The following is a 16,225-nucleotide window of genomic DNA, read 5'->3' as shown; positions in this document are numbered from 1 at the left end:
TACAGATGAGGAAACTCAGGCAAACACTGTCATTTGGCTAGTAGGTATCTGGGACCATATTGGAACTTAAGAAGATGAATCTTCCTGACTCCAGGCCACTCTATTTATTGTGTCACCTAGTTGCCCATTAATAAATGCTAATTGATTAATTGATAAAAAACATTCATTTGCTTCAAGGAGAACTTATGAGCTAGGTTTTCATTTAACTGCAACTTCCTTCTATCTAATGATTTTAGCAAGTATATCAAGATAGATACAATTCAGTTCCTCTAGTAGTGTGTCCATTTTGCTGGTCACTCAGCAACGAGCTCACATTAAGAGTTGTTATTGCTGTTGTTGTTTCAGTTGTGTCCTACTCTTCATGCCCCCATTTTGGGGTTTTCTTGGCAAAGATATTGGAGTAGTTTGCCATTTCCTTCTCTCTAGCTCACTTTACAGATGAGGAAACCAAGGCAAACAGCATTAAATGACTTGCCCGAGGTCACACAGCTAGTAAGTCTCTGAAGCCAGATTTGAACTCAGGAAGATGAGTCTTTCTAACCCTAGGCCCCACAGTCTATCCACTGTACCACCTAGCTGCCCATCACATTAAGAGTATTTATAGATAACCTGGTTTGAAATAAGAAATTCTCTAAAAACTGATTTTTGGTACCTTTTTTTCTCTTTTCCACCACTCTGACACCCTCCCTATAGAAGAGGAAGGGTGCCATTTAAGGCTAAGTCCAATTTTGTATTTTTATTTGTTTCAAAAATTGCTGAAGAATTCACCATCAAGTGGCCCAAACATTGGGATAATGCTCTTTGTCCTTAGTTAGGCTGATCCTCAGAAAGCAGTGGCAGTCTGTTTCTGGGACTTAATTTGAATCCATTCCAGCATGATAGAACCTTCCCAATCCACTGGCATAGTCTTAGACTAGAAGTCAGGGTCATCTTCATGCTATAATAAGGCATCAGAATTGAACCTTATGGAGTTCTCTCTCCTAGGACTCCCCCAAAACCAAAACTCATTAGCCATTGACTTACAGCATTGAACATTAAAATGGAATGAGCTTCCTTGATTGATCTAAACTTCATATCTTTGTTGTTCTGGTCACAGAATCTCAAAATTGGAAAGGAAACTCAAGAGGTCAACTAGTCTAGCATCTACCTGAATAACAATCTCCTCTATAGCATACCTAACAAGTGGTTCCCTTGTCTTATTTTAACACTTCTGGTGAATAGATTCCCATTACCTCCTGAGGCATACCTTTTGAATAGCCCTGATTCTTAGAAAATTTTCCTTTTATCAAGCTTAATTTTGCTACTTAAACCCACTGCTCCTAGTTTTGCCTTCTTTGTACCCAAATAATATAACAAGTCTGCACTTGAAGACTTCTGTTATACCTTCCCTGTGATTTTTTCCTTTTCCAGTTTAAGAGGCCCATTTCCTTTAACCAATTGTCATATGATTCAATAGCTTAATTTCCAAAGCTTTGATTATTATGATTGAATATAACCTGCTTATCAGTGTCCTTTCTGAAATGTGGAACCCAGAACTGGTGTGGTCTGATAAGAGAAAGACTGACACAGCTGTTACATCCTTTCGTAAACTCTACACTTCTCTTAAAACCTTTCTCATTTAAGTTATTCCCTAATTTTATGCCTTTGTACATAGTATTCAATTACTTGTTAATAGAATTCTTGATTTTTAGAAGGATACAAAAGTTGATTTGTTCACAAAGTAGTAAGATAATTCAGATAAATTTGTTTAAACAAATTTTGACATTAACTTAGAGAAATTCTCACTGATTCATATTCTTTAGATAATTAAATATTTTAGAATGTCCTTCATGAGCAAATGAATACTCTGTTAATTCTGCATTTGCATTATTTTCCTTGATATAGTGCAAAGTTTTTTTGTATTTCTACTTTCCTGGAGTTTTATTTTAAAAAATCAAATTATGGAATTTTGACATTGAAAGGGATATCTCTGGCATTTTGTCCAACTTACAGTGGTCTAAAGAACAAATTATAGCAACAATAGATTATTAAAAATGACAATGAGACAATATACCAATATTTAAGGGATTTACCTAAAGCAGTGCTTGGGGAGGGAAATACATATCTAAATCTTCATTATTGGAAGGAGAAGTAGCTACTTTCTCTTCAGAGTGTCTACCTCACTTTTATTAAGAGTCTCATGTATCTCTTCACACTAGATGTTCAGAGGTTGTGTTTGTGTGTGTGTGTGTTTTCAACCTCCTAAAGTCAGTTATCTACATTAGAATTATTATATATTAAGGGCTTCTTAGTAGCATTCATTTTAGTGTAATTGTTGGGTAAGTCTGTGTCACTCTAAGATCAAAAATAAAATGATTGAGTTCATCCAAGTCCAAAGAGTAAAGTTTTAGGGAGAGGAAAGGGAATAAACTTCATTCTGGAATTTTCCATGTAAATGCCATGGTAACCACCTCTCATCTTATCATTTCTCCACACAAACCCAGTCAGAGAAAATGGCTTAGAAGAGGAACTAAGGTTTTCTCTGCATCTGGGGAATTCATCTTTCTACCCCACATAATCATTGTGATGGCTATGGTACTAGAACTCAAATGACCTGATTTATAAGATGGTGCTAGCAATCAAGTGTACTTAGAGCTGCAATTTCAGCAGCTTTGGTTCATCCCTCTGAGAACAGATCAATCACTCTTTAAAATATTGCCACATGGTAGAGGAATATAGCAAAAATTTCTATTGTTATAAATATATCTGTATCTTTATAATCCTCCTGTAATATGGGGGGAGGGGAGAATCACATTGTGTTCATTTATTTTTGTTTACTCTGTAATGCTTTAGTTGTTTGGATATTTTCTCACTTTAACACCTAAGGTATAAAAATCTATGGAAGTTTTAAAAATATTTACATATTGTTTCCAACAGATTTGCTTCATTTTAAAATGTTTTTTTAGAACAGTACATTAATTTAACAAGCATTTATTAAGAAATCTATAATGTCTTGTCACTGTATGGTAGTCTCTGGAAATATGAAGACAGAAGTGGTTCCTTCTCTCAAGGAACTTAGATATTACTGACATTGAAGAATCCACTTAACCTCTTGGGCCTCAATTTTCTCACCTGTGAAATGGGGGGGGGCGGTAGTTGGACTAGATGGCCTCTGAAATTCGTTTCAACTCTAGATCTATAAGCCTATGTATACAAATAAGTAAATACAGTGTAATTTGCAGGGATAGAAATAGGCACTAATGACTGGAGAAATCATAAAAGACTTCATTTAGGAGATGATATTTAGCTGAGCCTTGAAGAAAATCTAGGGATGCTAGGAACAGATCTGAGGGCATTGCAGGCATGTGGGATAGCTTAATGCAAAGGCACAGAACTTGACATTGAAATGTTGTGAACATTGCCTCAGTTAGAAGTAGGCCATCTTGACAGGAATATAATCCTGTCAAGGATTATATAATACTAAGTGAGTAGAAATAGGGTTCATTCAGTCTGCAAGAATAGGTTTGAGTGAGATTGTAAAGGACTTTAAATTGCCAAACAGCATTTGTGTTTTATCTACAGGCCAGAGAGACATTTTAGCATGAGACTGGCATGGTCTGGTTTATATTTTAGAAATCTCAGTTTAATAGCTTGAGTACATGCTGTACTGGAAAGGAAGAAATTGAAGGCAGTAATCATAGTAAAGAAGTAGGCAATGCAGTACAGTGGAAAGACTACCAGACAGGGATTTAGCTCTGCCATAACCTTGATGTGTGACCTTGGGTTGCTCACTTCATCAGTGTGGTACTCAGTTTTGTTTAGGTTTTCTCATCTACAGTATGCTGATGAATTTTTTTAAAAATAATATTTTTCCCCAATTACAAGTCAAGACAATATTTAGCATTCATTTTTATAAGATTTTGAGTTTTGAATTTTTCTCCCTCCCTCCCCTCTTCCTAAAATGGTAGGCAATTTGATATAGGTTATACATGTGCTATCATGTAAAACTTTTCCATGTTAGTGACAATTGTGAAAGAAGAAACAGATCAAAAGGAAAAAAAAACCACGAAAAGACTAAAGTAAGTAAAAAAAAAATATGCTTCCATCTGCATTCTGAGTCCATCAGTTCTTTATTTGGATGTGGATAGTACTTTCCTTTGTGAGTCCTTTGTGCTTGTTTTAGATCATTGTGTTACTGAGAAGAGCTGAGTCATTTATAGTTGATCATCACACAGTGTTTCTGATATTGTATATGATGTTTTCCTGGTGCTGCTCATTTCACTTTGCATCAATTTGTATAAATTTTTCCAGATTTTTCTAAAAATTTTCCTGTTCATCATTTCTTACTGCACAATAGTATTCATTACATTCATATAGCGCAGCTTATTTGGCCATTCTCCAACTGTTTCCAATATTTTGCCACCACAAAAAAGGGCTGCTATAAATATTTTTTTGCATATGTAGGTCTTTTTTTTTCCTTTTTAATGATCTCTTTAGGATACAGATCTAGTAGTGGTATTGCTGGATCAAAGGGTAGGGCAGGTTTTATAGCACTTTGGACATAGTTCCAAATTGATCTCTATAATGGTTGAATCAGTTTACACCTCTACCAACAGTGCATTAGTATCCCAGTTTTCCTACAACCTCTCCAAAATTTATCATTTTCCTTTTTTGTCATATTAGCCAATCTGACAGGTGTGAGGTGGTACCTCAGAGTTGTTTTAATTTGCATTTCTCTAATCAGAAATGATTTAGAGCACTTCTGATGCCTATAGATAACTTTGATTTCTTCATCTAAAAACTGCCTGCTTATATCCCTTGACCATTTTTCAGCTGGGGAATAGCTTGTATTCTTATAAATTCACTTCTCTATATATCTGAGAAATGAAGCCTTTATCAGAGACACTTGCTGTAAAGATTGTTCCCCAGCTTTCTGCTTTCCTTTTAATCTTGGTTGCATTGGTTTTCTTTGTGCAAAAGCTTTTTAATCTAATATAATCAAAATTATCTATTTTATATTTCATAATGCTCTCCATCTCTTGTTTGGTTATGAACCTATACTCACTTAACTTTTTCTTTAAGAATTTGGATACTATTCTACTTGGTGCATGGTATTGCTATTGCTTCATTGTCCATGGTAACTTTTAGCAAGATGTAGTTTCCTTCCTTATCTCTTTTAATTAGGTCTGCTTTTGCTTTTGCTTTGTCTGAGAGCAGGATTGCTACCCCTGACTTTTTTACATCAGCTAAAGCTTAATAGATTATTGTCCATCCCCTTGCCTTTACTGTGTGTGGGTCTGTTTGCTTCCAGTGTGTTTCTTTTAAACAACATATTGTAGGATTCTAGGTTTTGATTGATCCACTCTAATTGCTTCCATTTTATGGGAGAGTTCATCCCATTCATGTTCACAGTTATGACTACTAACTGTGTATTTCCTTCCATCCTATTTTTCCTCATGTATTGTCCATCCTATTTTTCCTCATGTATGTCCTCTCTCTCCTTTCACCCTTTCACTCCTCACCAGTGTTTTGCTTCTGTCTGCCACCTCCCCTGATCTGTCTTCCCTTTTGTCTGTCCCCCCCCCCTTTACTTAATCTCCTCCCCTCCTACTTCCATGTCAGGTAAGATAGATTTCTGTATTCAACTGATTTTGTATATTACTCTCTCTTTGAGCCAATACCAATGAGAATAAAGTTCAAGTGATGCACATTACCAAACCTCCCATCTTCCCCTCTACTGTAATAGGTCTTTTGCACCTCTTCATGTGAAATAATTTACCCCATTCTACCTTTCCCTTTCTTCTAGACCCAGTGTATGCCTCTTTCTCATTCTTTGGTTACTTTTTTATGTCATTCTCTCAAATTCACCTTCTATCTATACCCTCTATGTATAGTCCTTCTAGCTATACTATTAGTGCTATAATTTTTAAAGATGACAAATTATTATCTTCCCATGTAGGCGTGTAAACAGTTCTGCTCCATTGAATCTCTTATGTTTTCTTTTCCTTTTTTTACTTGTTTATGCTTCTCTTGGGTCTTGATATTGGAGATCAAATTTTTTGTTCAGTTCTGGTCTTCTTATGAAAGCTTGAAATCCTTTTTCATTGAATGACCATTTTTTCCCCTTGAAGTATTATGCTTAATTTTGCTGGGTAGGTGTTTCTTGGTTGTAGTCCTAGCTCCTTTGCCTTCCGAAGTATCATGTTCTATGAACTTTTATCTTTTAATGTTGAAGCAGCTAAATCCTGTGTAATCCTGTTTGTGGCTCTCCAATATTTGAATTATTTCTTTCTGGACACTTGCAGTATTTTTTCCTAGACCTGATAGTTCTGTAATTTGGATATAATGTTCCTTAGAGTTTTTATTTTGGGATCTTTTTCCTGGGGTGATCGGTGGTTTCTTTCAATGTCTATTTTGCCCTCTGGTTCCAAGATATCAGGGCAGTTGTCCTTGATAATTTCTTGAAAGATGCTGTCCAGGTCCTCCTTTTCATTATGGCTTTCAGTAGTTCAGTGATTCTTACATTGTCTTTCCTGGATCTGTTTTCCAGGTTGGTTGTTTTCCCATTAGGTATTTTATGTTTTCTTCCATTTTTTCATTCTTTTGAATTTGTTTGATTGATTCTTGATGTCTCACAGAATCATTAGCTTCCACTTGCCCACTTCTAACTTTAAAAGAATTGTTGTTCTCAAGTAGTTTTTGTACTTTTTTCCCTTTTGGCCAATTGTATTCTTTAAGGAGTTGTTTCCTTCAGTGGATTTCTCTATCTCCTTTTCGATTTGGCCAATTCTACTTTTTCAGCAGTTGTTTTCTTTTTCCACGCTGTTGACTCTTTTTTCATAATTCTCTTGGTCACTCTCATTTCTTTTCCCAATTTTCCTTCTACCTCTCTTATATGATTTTAAAGATCCTTTTTGAACTCTTCCTGTGAATTCTTTCTGGGCTTGAGACCACTTCTCATTTTAGTTTGGGTTTTTACCCATAGGTGTTTTGGCATTGTTGTCCTCTTCTGAGTTTGTGTCTTGATCTTCCCTGTTACCATAATAACTTTCTGTGGTCAGATTTTTTGTTATTGTTATTTTCTGCGTATCCTTTTTGTCTTTTTTCCTTTCTTTTAAATTTGAGCTCTGCTTCTGGGGTGGAAGGAGCACTATCTCAGGCCTCTTGTTCCAGGAGCTACAGGCTCTGGCTGTTTACCTGCTACTGCACTGATGTTCCCCTGAGGCGCTGTGGGGTCCCTTGTGTCTGGTGCTGTGCTAGTGGGGGAGTGGTTGACTTGCTGGAGGCCATAGGGGTCTAAAAGCTTACTTGGTGCTGAACCAGGGTTCTAGTGGTGATGTCTCTCATGTGCTGAGGCTGGTGTGGTGTTTCTCTGTTTTCCTCGGGCTACACTGAAGTATGTGGTGGTCTAGCTGCTGGCAGCTGACTGTTTACCTAGGGCTCTGCTAGAGCACATGGCAGAGGCCCAGCATTGAACTGCCTGTTTGTTTAGGCACCCGTAGAGTTGGTGTTTACCTGATGTTACACTGAAGCACATGGAGGTCTGGCCACTGGAGGTTGCCTGTTTGCCCAGGGCTACACTGAAGCATGGGAACAGGCCAGGGCTGGCAGCTGCTTGTTTGCTTAAGCACCCATGGGGTTGATATTTACCTATTTTACTGGGTCTATGCTGAAGCACATCCTGGTTCTGGAGTCTGCACATTTTTCTGGCTGTGCTGAGGCAACTGATGGGTCCTGGTATTGGGGTTTGCCTGCTGCCCTGCACTAGTGCTCAGGATTTACTATTGGTTTGCTGAGGTGGGACTTGCTGCTGTCTTGCTGGGACACTTCCTAGACTGCACTCCCTTTCACCCAATTGAGATGGACCTTTCTTAATTATCTTCCAAGTTTCTTGAGCTCAAAGATTGTTTCACCTTGTCTTTTTGCATGTTCCGGGGTTTGAGGATTTGTTTTGGGGCTTTATTTTATGGTTGTTTGGAGGTAAATATGGGAGAGTTATGATGATTTATTGCTTGCTCCACCATCTGATGACTTTTTTCTTAGTTCCATGATAGTCTTTCCTTTTAAACTTTCAGGAAGAAATTTTTATTAATCTAAAAGTATTAAAAAACCAACGCACAATCATGAAAGCAAGCCCTGGTTTGTGTGACCAAAGTTTTCAGCAAATTTCAGCATTCTTAGTGAAAAATAGAAAGTAGAGAGCAATGCAGTGACCTGACATGGCTCTAGAAGACTGGTAATAAAGCGTACTTCCTACTTTTTGGCAGAGAGATGATGAGTTAGAGGGGCAGAATAAGGCCACATTTTCAGACATAGCTAATTTGTGGATTAGCTTTGCTTGACTATTTGTTGTGCTTGGGGGAGGGGGAAAGTAATAATGGCAGTGTCAAAAATAAGAAAGAAAAGTGCATCAGTGAAAAAAAATTCCTAGAAGAGAGCAAAAATAAATTTATATGGGGAGACAGACAAGCATGGCAGTGTTGGTACTTTCATATTAAATGGAATGTTTACTTTAACATACAGTCTGTTTATAATATAGATTTATTGCTTCATATATAATCTTTTTTCCCTTCTGTTCTTTGTATATGAAATATTCCTGTTTGTTGACATGCCGAGTTCCCAGTTTTTTTAAAGTTTTTTATAAAAAAGGTAAAAAATAAAAAGGTAAAAATAAGTTTAAAAGATAAAAAAGCAAATAAAAACTTAGTAAATTTTATGTAAGTTGCATTGTTTACTTTAAAAATACAGTCTGTTCATAATATAGATTTATGGCTTCATATATAGTCTTTTTTCCCCTCTGTTCTTTGTATATGAAATGTTCCTGTTTGTTGACATGCCAAGTTCCCCGTTTTTTTTAAGTTTTTTATTAAAAAGGTAAAAATAAGTTTAAAAGATAAAAAAGCAATAAAAACTTAGTAAATTTTATTTAAGTTGTGTTGAACTGGACCTGTGTAATTGCAGATATGGGGCCCTCTGTATTAAGTTTCAGTATGTTTAACATAGCAGATTCATATAAAAACTCAGTGAGTATATTGTTTTTCTTTCCTCTCTCACGCATTCTACCTAAAAAATAATAATAGTAATCACTCATCATGCTAACAAACATTAAAAACCCAAGAACTTCTTAACCATTGTGTGTTCAAGGGCAAATACAGCAGAAACTATTGTGTTTAAGAGACACAAGTTCACTGTAAACATTCAACATTTAGTATTCTTTTATTTGCAGTGTACTTAAATGAAGCTGGATTCAACTTTGTGAGGAAGTGCATTCAAGCTGTGGAGTCTAGAGGTAAGTGAGACATGAGTTATTTTTTTCATGTCGTTTTTGGTATGTGCCTCATTTTTATGTGAAAGCTATTTCAGGGATCTTAGCAGATAGGCTAACACTAGATTGACTGAGAGAGAGACAGAGAGAAATATATAGAGAGAAACTTATTAGACATTTATTAATATGTCAGGTATGTTGTATTCTTAATGGATTTAGAAATTTAGAATACATTTACAAATGAAGGCAGTAGCTACATCTGTGCCAACTTGGGAGCAGAAGCAGCATTGCATGGTAGAAAGATCTCTGGATTAAAGTGAAAGAACCTGGTTCCAGTGCTGGCTTTGTTGGCTTTCCATCTTTGTAAGTTCCATATCCTGTGAGCATCAGTTTTCCCATCCATAAAATGATCATCTTATGTTAGATGCCTCCTAGTGGCCCTTCCAACGCTTATTTCATGATCCCATGAATTTTATGATCTCTTGGTCCCCTTGAATTTTAAACTCCTACAAATTGTAGTCATTATGTTTTCTAGTTCTGCTGAAAGGCCAGAATCCCTCACTTATGATCTGTATTTTACCTTTGTTTCTGAAAACTTGTCTCAGTTAAAATATATGTTAGTTAAAGTCATCCTTTTTATTTTACTTAATGCCTTATTGCAATGTCATACACATAATAGGCTCTCAGTAGATAATTTATATTTTTCTTGGTTGATTGATTGTTTCCAAGATTGGGAGGTCTGGGTGACTTAACCAGTTTTAATAATTTAGTATTTCAATATTTATCTTTAATATTTTAAATATTAAATAAATTATTTATACTTTATATTTTTAATATTTATAAGCTAATATTTAATATATGATCATTTTAATATTTAATGGTTTAGTATTTTAAGTTAAGTGGTAAGGCTTTTTCACAGACAATGGTGAGTGACTCCTTGGTTCCAATTGTTCTTGGGTATTTGTATTGCCTGGTTTCAGGTCAGTGCTTAGGAAATGTTAGTGAAGATAACAGAAGTTTCCAAATACCTATCTGTTCTTCCCATTCTTACAAAGATTTAGAATTCCATTTTTTTCATTAAGTTGAGTAGTTTTAAGTAAAATAACAAGTTCTTACTGCTTTACCTGTACCCATAATATGTTGTATTACTCTCACCGCCAACAGAAAGGTTGTGCATCCTGTTAGTATTGTTTAGAAACTATTTTCTTTTGATAATGTGACTATCCCCAGGGTCCCTACAATAATTCCCACCTCCTCAGTAGTGCGGTTTTTGTTTTTATTTGCCCTTATTTGTTTTCAGAATCATTGTTGGTTATTTTAGTAAAGGACAGCCAAATTTCTAGCCTCGGGTACCACTAATAGGGTCAATGAGTATATTTAGTATTTACAGAAAAGGGAAAGGTAAAAAGAGTACATGGGGAAAAGACAGTGCTAAGAAGAAAAAGATAATTAGATTAGAAAGATTGAAAGAAACATGAGGAAGTTATAATACATAATATAATACTCTTGGTAGGTGCTAAGTACATATTTGTTAGCCATATCCTCTCCCCTTAGTAGTTATTTTGTATATATTTTGCATAGACTTATGTGTGTTCACGTTATATATGTCCATGTTCTCCTTCGATAGAGTGTAAACTCCTTGAGGACAGCTTTTTGTTTCTATCTCTGTCAACTATGTGCCTAGCATGATATTTAATAAATGCTCACTGATTGAATGAATAAAGGAATGGTTAGGATGGGAGATATTATAAAGAAATATGGCATTGTATAAAGAACCCTGGAGATAACATCAGAAAACAAGAGTTTAAGTTTCTGGCTCTACTATACATTCACTGCGTGGCCTTGGGCAAATCAGTTAACCCCTTTGGGCCTCCGTTTCCTCATGACAAATGAAGAGTTCAATTAGATGATCTCCAGAGTGAGTACCTTCTAGTTCTAAAATTCTATTTTGCTGTTACTTATTTCTAACAAAAATTGACATAATGAGTAGCTAGCACAGATGCTTAATCAACTACTCAGATCGTAATCATCTGCATAGAAACACCTGATGTGCCAAATTATCTCTGTGCCTAATTTAATCCCTGAACAATATTGGAAGTTATATTGAATATTTATGAAGCCCAGTGAAATAATGTAAGTTACTAACTCAGTGAAGTAAGAATTATTTTACTGGCCTTAAGAGATATTGACCTGAATTATGGTCACTTAACTACTATTTCTCACACAATGAAAAGGCATGCTTGTGAAAACTGTAAAAAATCAGGAATCTATGTGTTTGAGCTATAGTACCCTAAGTATGCTAGTCTCAAATTTTTATACATAAAACATCCCATGCTTGATGGATTTATCATTTTTCTTTATCCAGATTTTTAAACATTGCATATTGAAGTAATCCAAATTACTCCATAGTGCTTTTACTTATCATTAGTGACATTTATGTGGAGCAAACCAGGAGACTGTATAGGACCAAGAGCTAGCCTGGGCCACTGGGGTAGGTAGGTATGGGGATAGTATGCTCTATATAGGCAAGAAGTCATGGCTAGAGGATTCCACTCAATTCATAAGATGAAAACAGAGCCAGAGTTTGGGAGAACCAATCCCGAAGCAACAGGCAAAGTATTAAGACCAGATAAAAGGACTGAATTCAGTATTTAAGGCTTCAGGACCAAGTGGACAAGTCTGAGTAGTCTGCCTAGGATCAATGTCCCCAGAACCAAACCAGATAGGAGAATCTAGGGAGAAAGAAGTATAATCCAAGTATACAACGAGGGAGTATATACTCTGGGATTCAAAACATCCCTGAGAGAAAGAGGAGAATTGAAGTCCAGACATACAGAGTTGAAGAACAGTATCTTAAGCACCAGAACAGAGGGGTGGATCAATGCAGCATCATGGAGGATGGGGGAAGATGATTGCTCATTACAAGTTCACAGATCTAGAGGTAGAAGGGGCTTTGGAGGCCATCTATTCCCATTCCCCTTTTTCATAGATGACAAAAACTGAGCCCAGTTTAGGAGATGGATTGGTCAATGTCCTGGTTTTAAATTTCTTCTTGGATAAGGGCTGAGAGGTAAACACTATACTCCAGGGTAAGCTGTGAATTCAGATTTTTGTAGGAATTCAGGGACAGAATTCTAGGTCCTCAGCAATTCTGACAGTCTTATCAGTAGCAAGAGGTGTTAGCTTAAATGATTGAGGAATATAATGCAACAATATTAGGTGGCAGTGAGGTAGTATATCATAGAATAGTAGATTTAGAGCTAGAAGAAATGTTAAGAGTTCTTCATTTTACATATAAGGAAACCACAGACTAGGAAAGTAAAGTGACCTGCCCAAAGTCACACAGGTAATAAGTGGAAGAAGAGCCAGAATTTGAACCCAGGTCCTAAGACCCTAAATCTACCGTTTATTCCACTACTCCACAGTGTAATGGAACATCTCTTCAACTAAGGGATATCTGGCTCCCTGCATATCCTAGAAGAAGTTTAAACAAATCAGAATGGTAAAACTTAAATGTTGTCAAATTCGTATTAGATATCCTGAAAATATTATCTAATATGAGAGGTGCTTAAAAGAAGTTTCAGAGATAAATTTGTTAAAAGTTAAAATTTCAGAAGTGGATAGCTTTCAAATTGTGGATAGGCATGTCTAGGCAGCATTTGTGTCCTTTGGAGCCTGTTTCAAGTGCTTTTCCTCTGATTCTTCCTCTTAGGTATCACCATTTTAGGGCTCTACCGAATAGGAGGCGTGAACTCCAAGGTCCAGAAGCTCATGAACACCACATTTTGTAAGTAGGAAATGAAATTAGTTGCTCAATGGGGATTCTTTTCTGGACTATATGTGAGGAAAAGAAGCATCCATACAAAACTTCTGCTAGCTAGAGACCCTCTAAAGGCTTCTTTTCTTTCCTCTAAGATCAGTATAAATTGAAATTCTTTGTGTCCTTAGGTAAGATTTTAAAACCACATCCATAGTATTGTTTTAATTGCCTCAGCTGCAAGTTCCATCTGCTTCTTCAAGTTTTACTGGAGCCCTTTGTCCAGGCTCGTCCTTTGCCCACATTACAGTGTACATGGAGTTATGTTTGTATTTATGCCTATTATCTGCTTTCTCTCTCCTTGGTCCCTCACCCCCAGAAGAACGTTAGCCCCTTGGGTGCAAGGATTGGCATTTTTTAATCTCTTCATTCCCAGCACCCAACACATTGCCTCATTTGTATTGGGTGAATTGAATTGGACCATTTGATGTAGTGAGATATACGACTGGGCAGCCTGGTGTAATCAGAGAACATACAACTTGGGGTCTAAGACTGATCACTCTAGCAGTTACTAAGCATCTATTAAATTCCAGGTTCTAAGTAAGAAGGATAGGGATTTCAAAATGAGGCAGTTCCTGCCTTTATGGAGCTTCCATTCTCCTAAGTCTAGTTTGGAATCCTGGCCCCACCACTTGTGTGATCTCTAGCAGGTCACTTAACCTCATCTGTTTCCTCAGGTGTCAAAGGAAGAAATTAATTCTTGTACTGCTTGTCCCATAGGATTGTTGTGAGGCTCAAATGAGATACTGCATGATTACTTTGTAATTATAAAATACTGCATAAATGTCAGATAATACTAATGGTAATGATAATGATAACTGGCATTTATAGAGCACCTACTACATTCCAGCCACAGTACTAAACACTTTACAAATATTATCTCACTTGTCTTTCATTAACAACCCTGGGAGGTAGATCCTATTGTTACCATCTCCATTTTATAGCTGAGTAAACTGTGGCAAACAGAGGTTAAGTGATTTGTTCAGGATCACAGTGTCTGGGACTGGATTTGAACTCAGATTTTTCTGACTCCAGGCCCAGCACTCTGTCCACTGTACCACCTAGCTGTTATAAAGGTTACCACACACTCAGTCCTAATGATTAAACTGTTCAAGCATTCAAAGACCTCCACAATCTGGACTTCTTTCTGATTATTCAGACTTCTTCTTTAGATCCTAGGAATAGCTACAGATTTATTAGTGCTCAGAGAGCAAGCATCACAACTGATAACCCAGACTAACTTAAACCCTTCTGGATGGGAGCCTACAAATTATACTTATTCTCCTAAAGTTCTTTTGCCCCTTGTACTGGGTCAGTGAACTTGTGTTCTAAAAAAATATTTTTGACAGCTGTATTTCAATATAATTGATTTTCTTTGTAGTTCTATTTGTTTTATTTTATATATTTAAAAACATTATTCCAAGAAGGGCTCCATTTGCTTCACCTGAGTTCCAAAGAGATCCATGACACATACACAAAAAAGGTTAAGAACTGGGTATAGGAGGAGAGACTGGTTATCAAACCTTAACAATGATTTGGAGTTGTTTGGTTTAGCTGGCAAGCTAACTGGTTTCTTTTGGCTGCTCCCCCCACCCTTCTTTCTCAGCTTCTTTCTTCAGAAATCTGGGGGTTGGGGTGGGACAGGGCAGGGACTTGCCCTTCGTGTCTTTGCATCACTCCTCCACACCAGGCTGCTCAGTTGTATATCTGACTACACCAGATGGCCCAATTCGATTCACCCAATATGTATGAGGCAATGTGTTCGGTGCTGGGAATGAAGAGATTAAAAAAATGTCAGTCCTTGCACCCAAGGAGCTAGCATTCATCTAGGGGATGAGGGACCTAGGAGAGGGAAAGCAGACCACAGGCATTATAGAGTTAGGTAGATGGAGCTCCTGAACCAAGATTTGCCTGAGCCTAGTACTTACCAAGCCTACATCCCCCTAACAGGAGAGCTTGGCTCATTTTTTGCCCAGGAGAATCCACAAAAGTCTAGATTCTTGTACTTGTATTTTCTCCCTTTAGCGGGCGTTATAGTAAGTATTATTCAGTAAAATTTCTTTGACTTCAAGCCCGAAGAGAATTGTCTCAACTCCCTCTACTTCTCACTTGATTCCTTCAGCTCCTTCATCAGCTCCTCTTAAGCAAATGAAAGACATACGAACCAATAATGCCTTGTCTTAACCACAAATTTATCTTAGTAGTTTCATGTAGAGATTTGGTTAATAGCAATGTGAAATATATACTTTAAAGAAACAGAAATAAGCTTTGGAGCAGATGCTCTGGAGAGGACCATGAATGCTGTGGGTTCTATCTGGCACAATTCCTTATTATGATTGTAATAGCATCGACAGGGAAAGCAGCTTTGGCTTTGCTGGTCCTTCAGGACCTCCTTTTATCTTTCTCAGTTGGAAAGGAACTCTGTCCTTTCCAAAGAATTTCACTTAAGCCTTCCTCTGAGTGAGACGTTGGCTTTCTCTTCCTACTGGGATGAAAGGAGGGAGCCCCTCTGCTTTTTCAAGTACAGACAGTTCCACAGTTCCTGGCACGGGAAGATTTCTATTTGCTCATGTATCTCCATTGCCTCACTACATAAGAAAGACATTGGGATTATGCTCTCTAGAAAAGCAAATCAATGAGTTGTTTCAGGTATCACCACCAGATTATATTAGGCAGAATTCTGAGTTTAGCTCCGGTGATGTTCTGAGCAGTCAATATCTCATTTTCCTAAAATCACATCTTCTTAACTAGTTTGATTGGTTTTCTGAATAGCCTATTTTAAACCTCTTGCTTTTATTTTTTTCCAGCTCCTAAGTCTCCTCCTGATATTGATATTGATATTGAACTGTGGGATAATAAAACAATAACTAGTGGACTAAAAAACTACCTCAGGTAAGATTGGCTCCTTAGATTTTTTTCATTTTTTCCATAGCCTTTCAAAGTGATCACAATATTTCACTGGGGTTACAAAGTTCTGCTCTTGATTTACCCCTTAGCTTAATTTCATTGACCCGCTGGAACAAATAGTAAGATTCTGGTAGCATTTATACTTGCAAAAATGAAGCTTGGCTTTAGGACTAATGTTTTAAAAGGCCGCAATATGGGCATGTTTACACTTTGAAGGTAGAACTTTTTCCATCATAAAGCTTGTTGGAAAAGATTTT

At 36.8% G+C, this 16,225-nt stretch overlaps 1 protein-coding gene across 1 annotated transcript in view; it reads left to right on the top strand.

Annotated features, from left to right (window-relative positions):
- The window catches only part of ARHGAP42 (Rho GTPase activating protein 42), a 428,597-nt gene that overhangs the window by 347,758 nt on the left and 64,614 nt on the right, over window positions 1-16,225 (top strand). Inside the window, exons 13-15 of the mRNA XM_036743492.1 lie at window positions 9,206-9,268; window positions 12,957-13,031; window positions 15,869-15,953. Of these exons, the coding sequence (XP_036599387.1) occupies window positions 9,206-9,268; window positions 12,957-13,031; window positions 15,869-15,953 (223 nt within the window). The remainder of the gene's footprint in view (window positions 1-9,205; window positions 9,269-12,956; window positions 13,032-15,868; window positions 15,954-16,225) is intronic.

Source organism: Trichosurus vulpecula, chromosome 2 (genome assembly GCF_011100635.1).
Source record: "Trichosurus vulpecula isolate mTriVul1 chromosome 2, mTriVul1.pri, whole genome shotgun sequence".
NCBI lineage: Eukaryota > Metazoa > Chordata > Mammalia > Diprotodontia > Phalangeridae > Trichosurus > Trichosurus vulpecula.
Note: the sequence above shows the minus strand (reverse complement) of the source record. Positions and strands in the feature narration are given on the sequence as shown.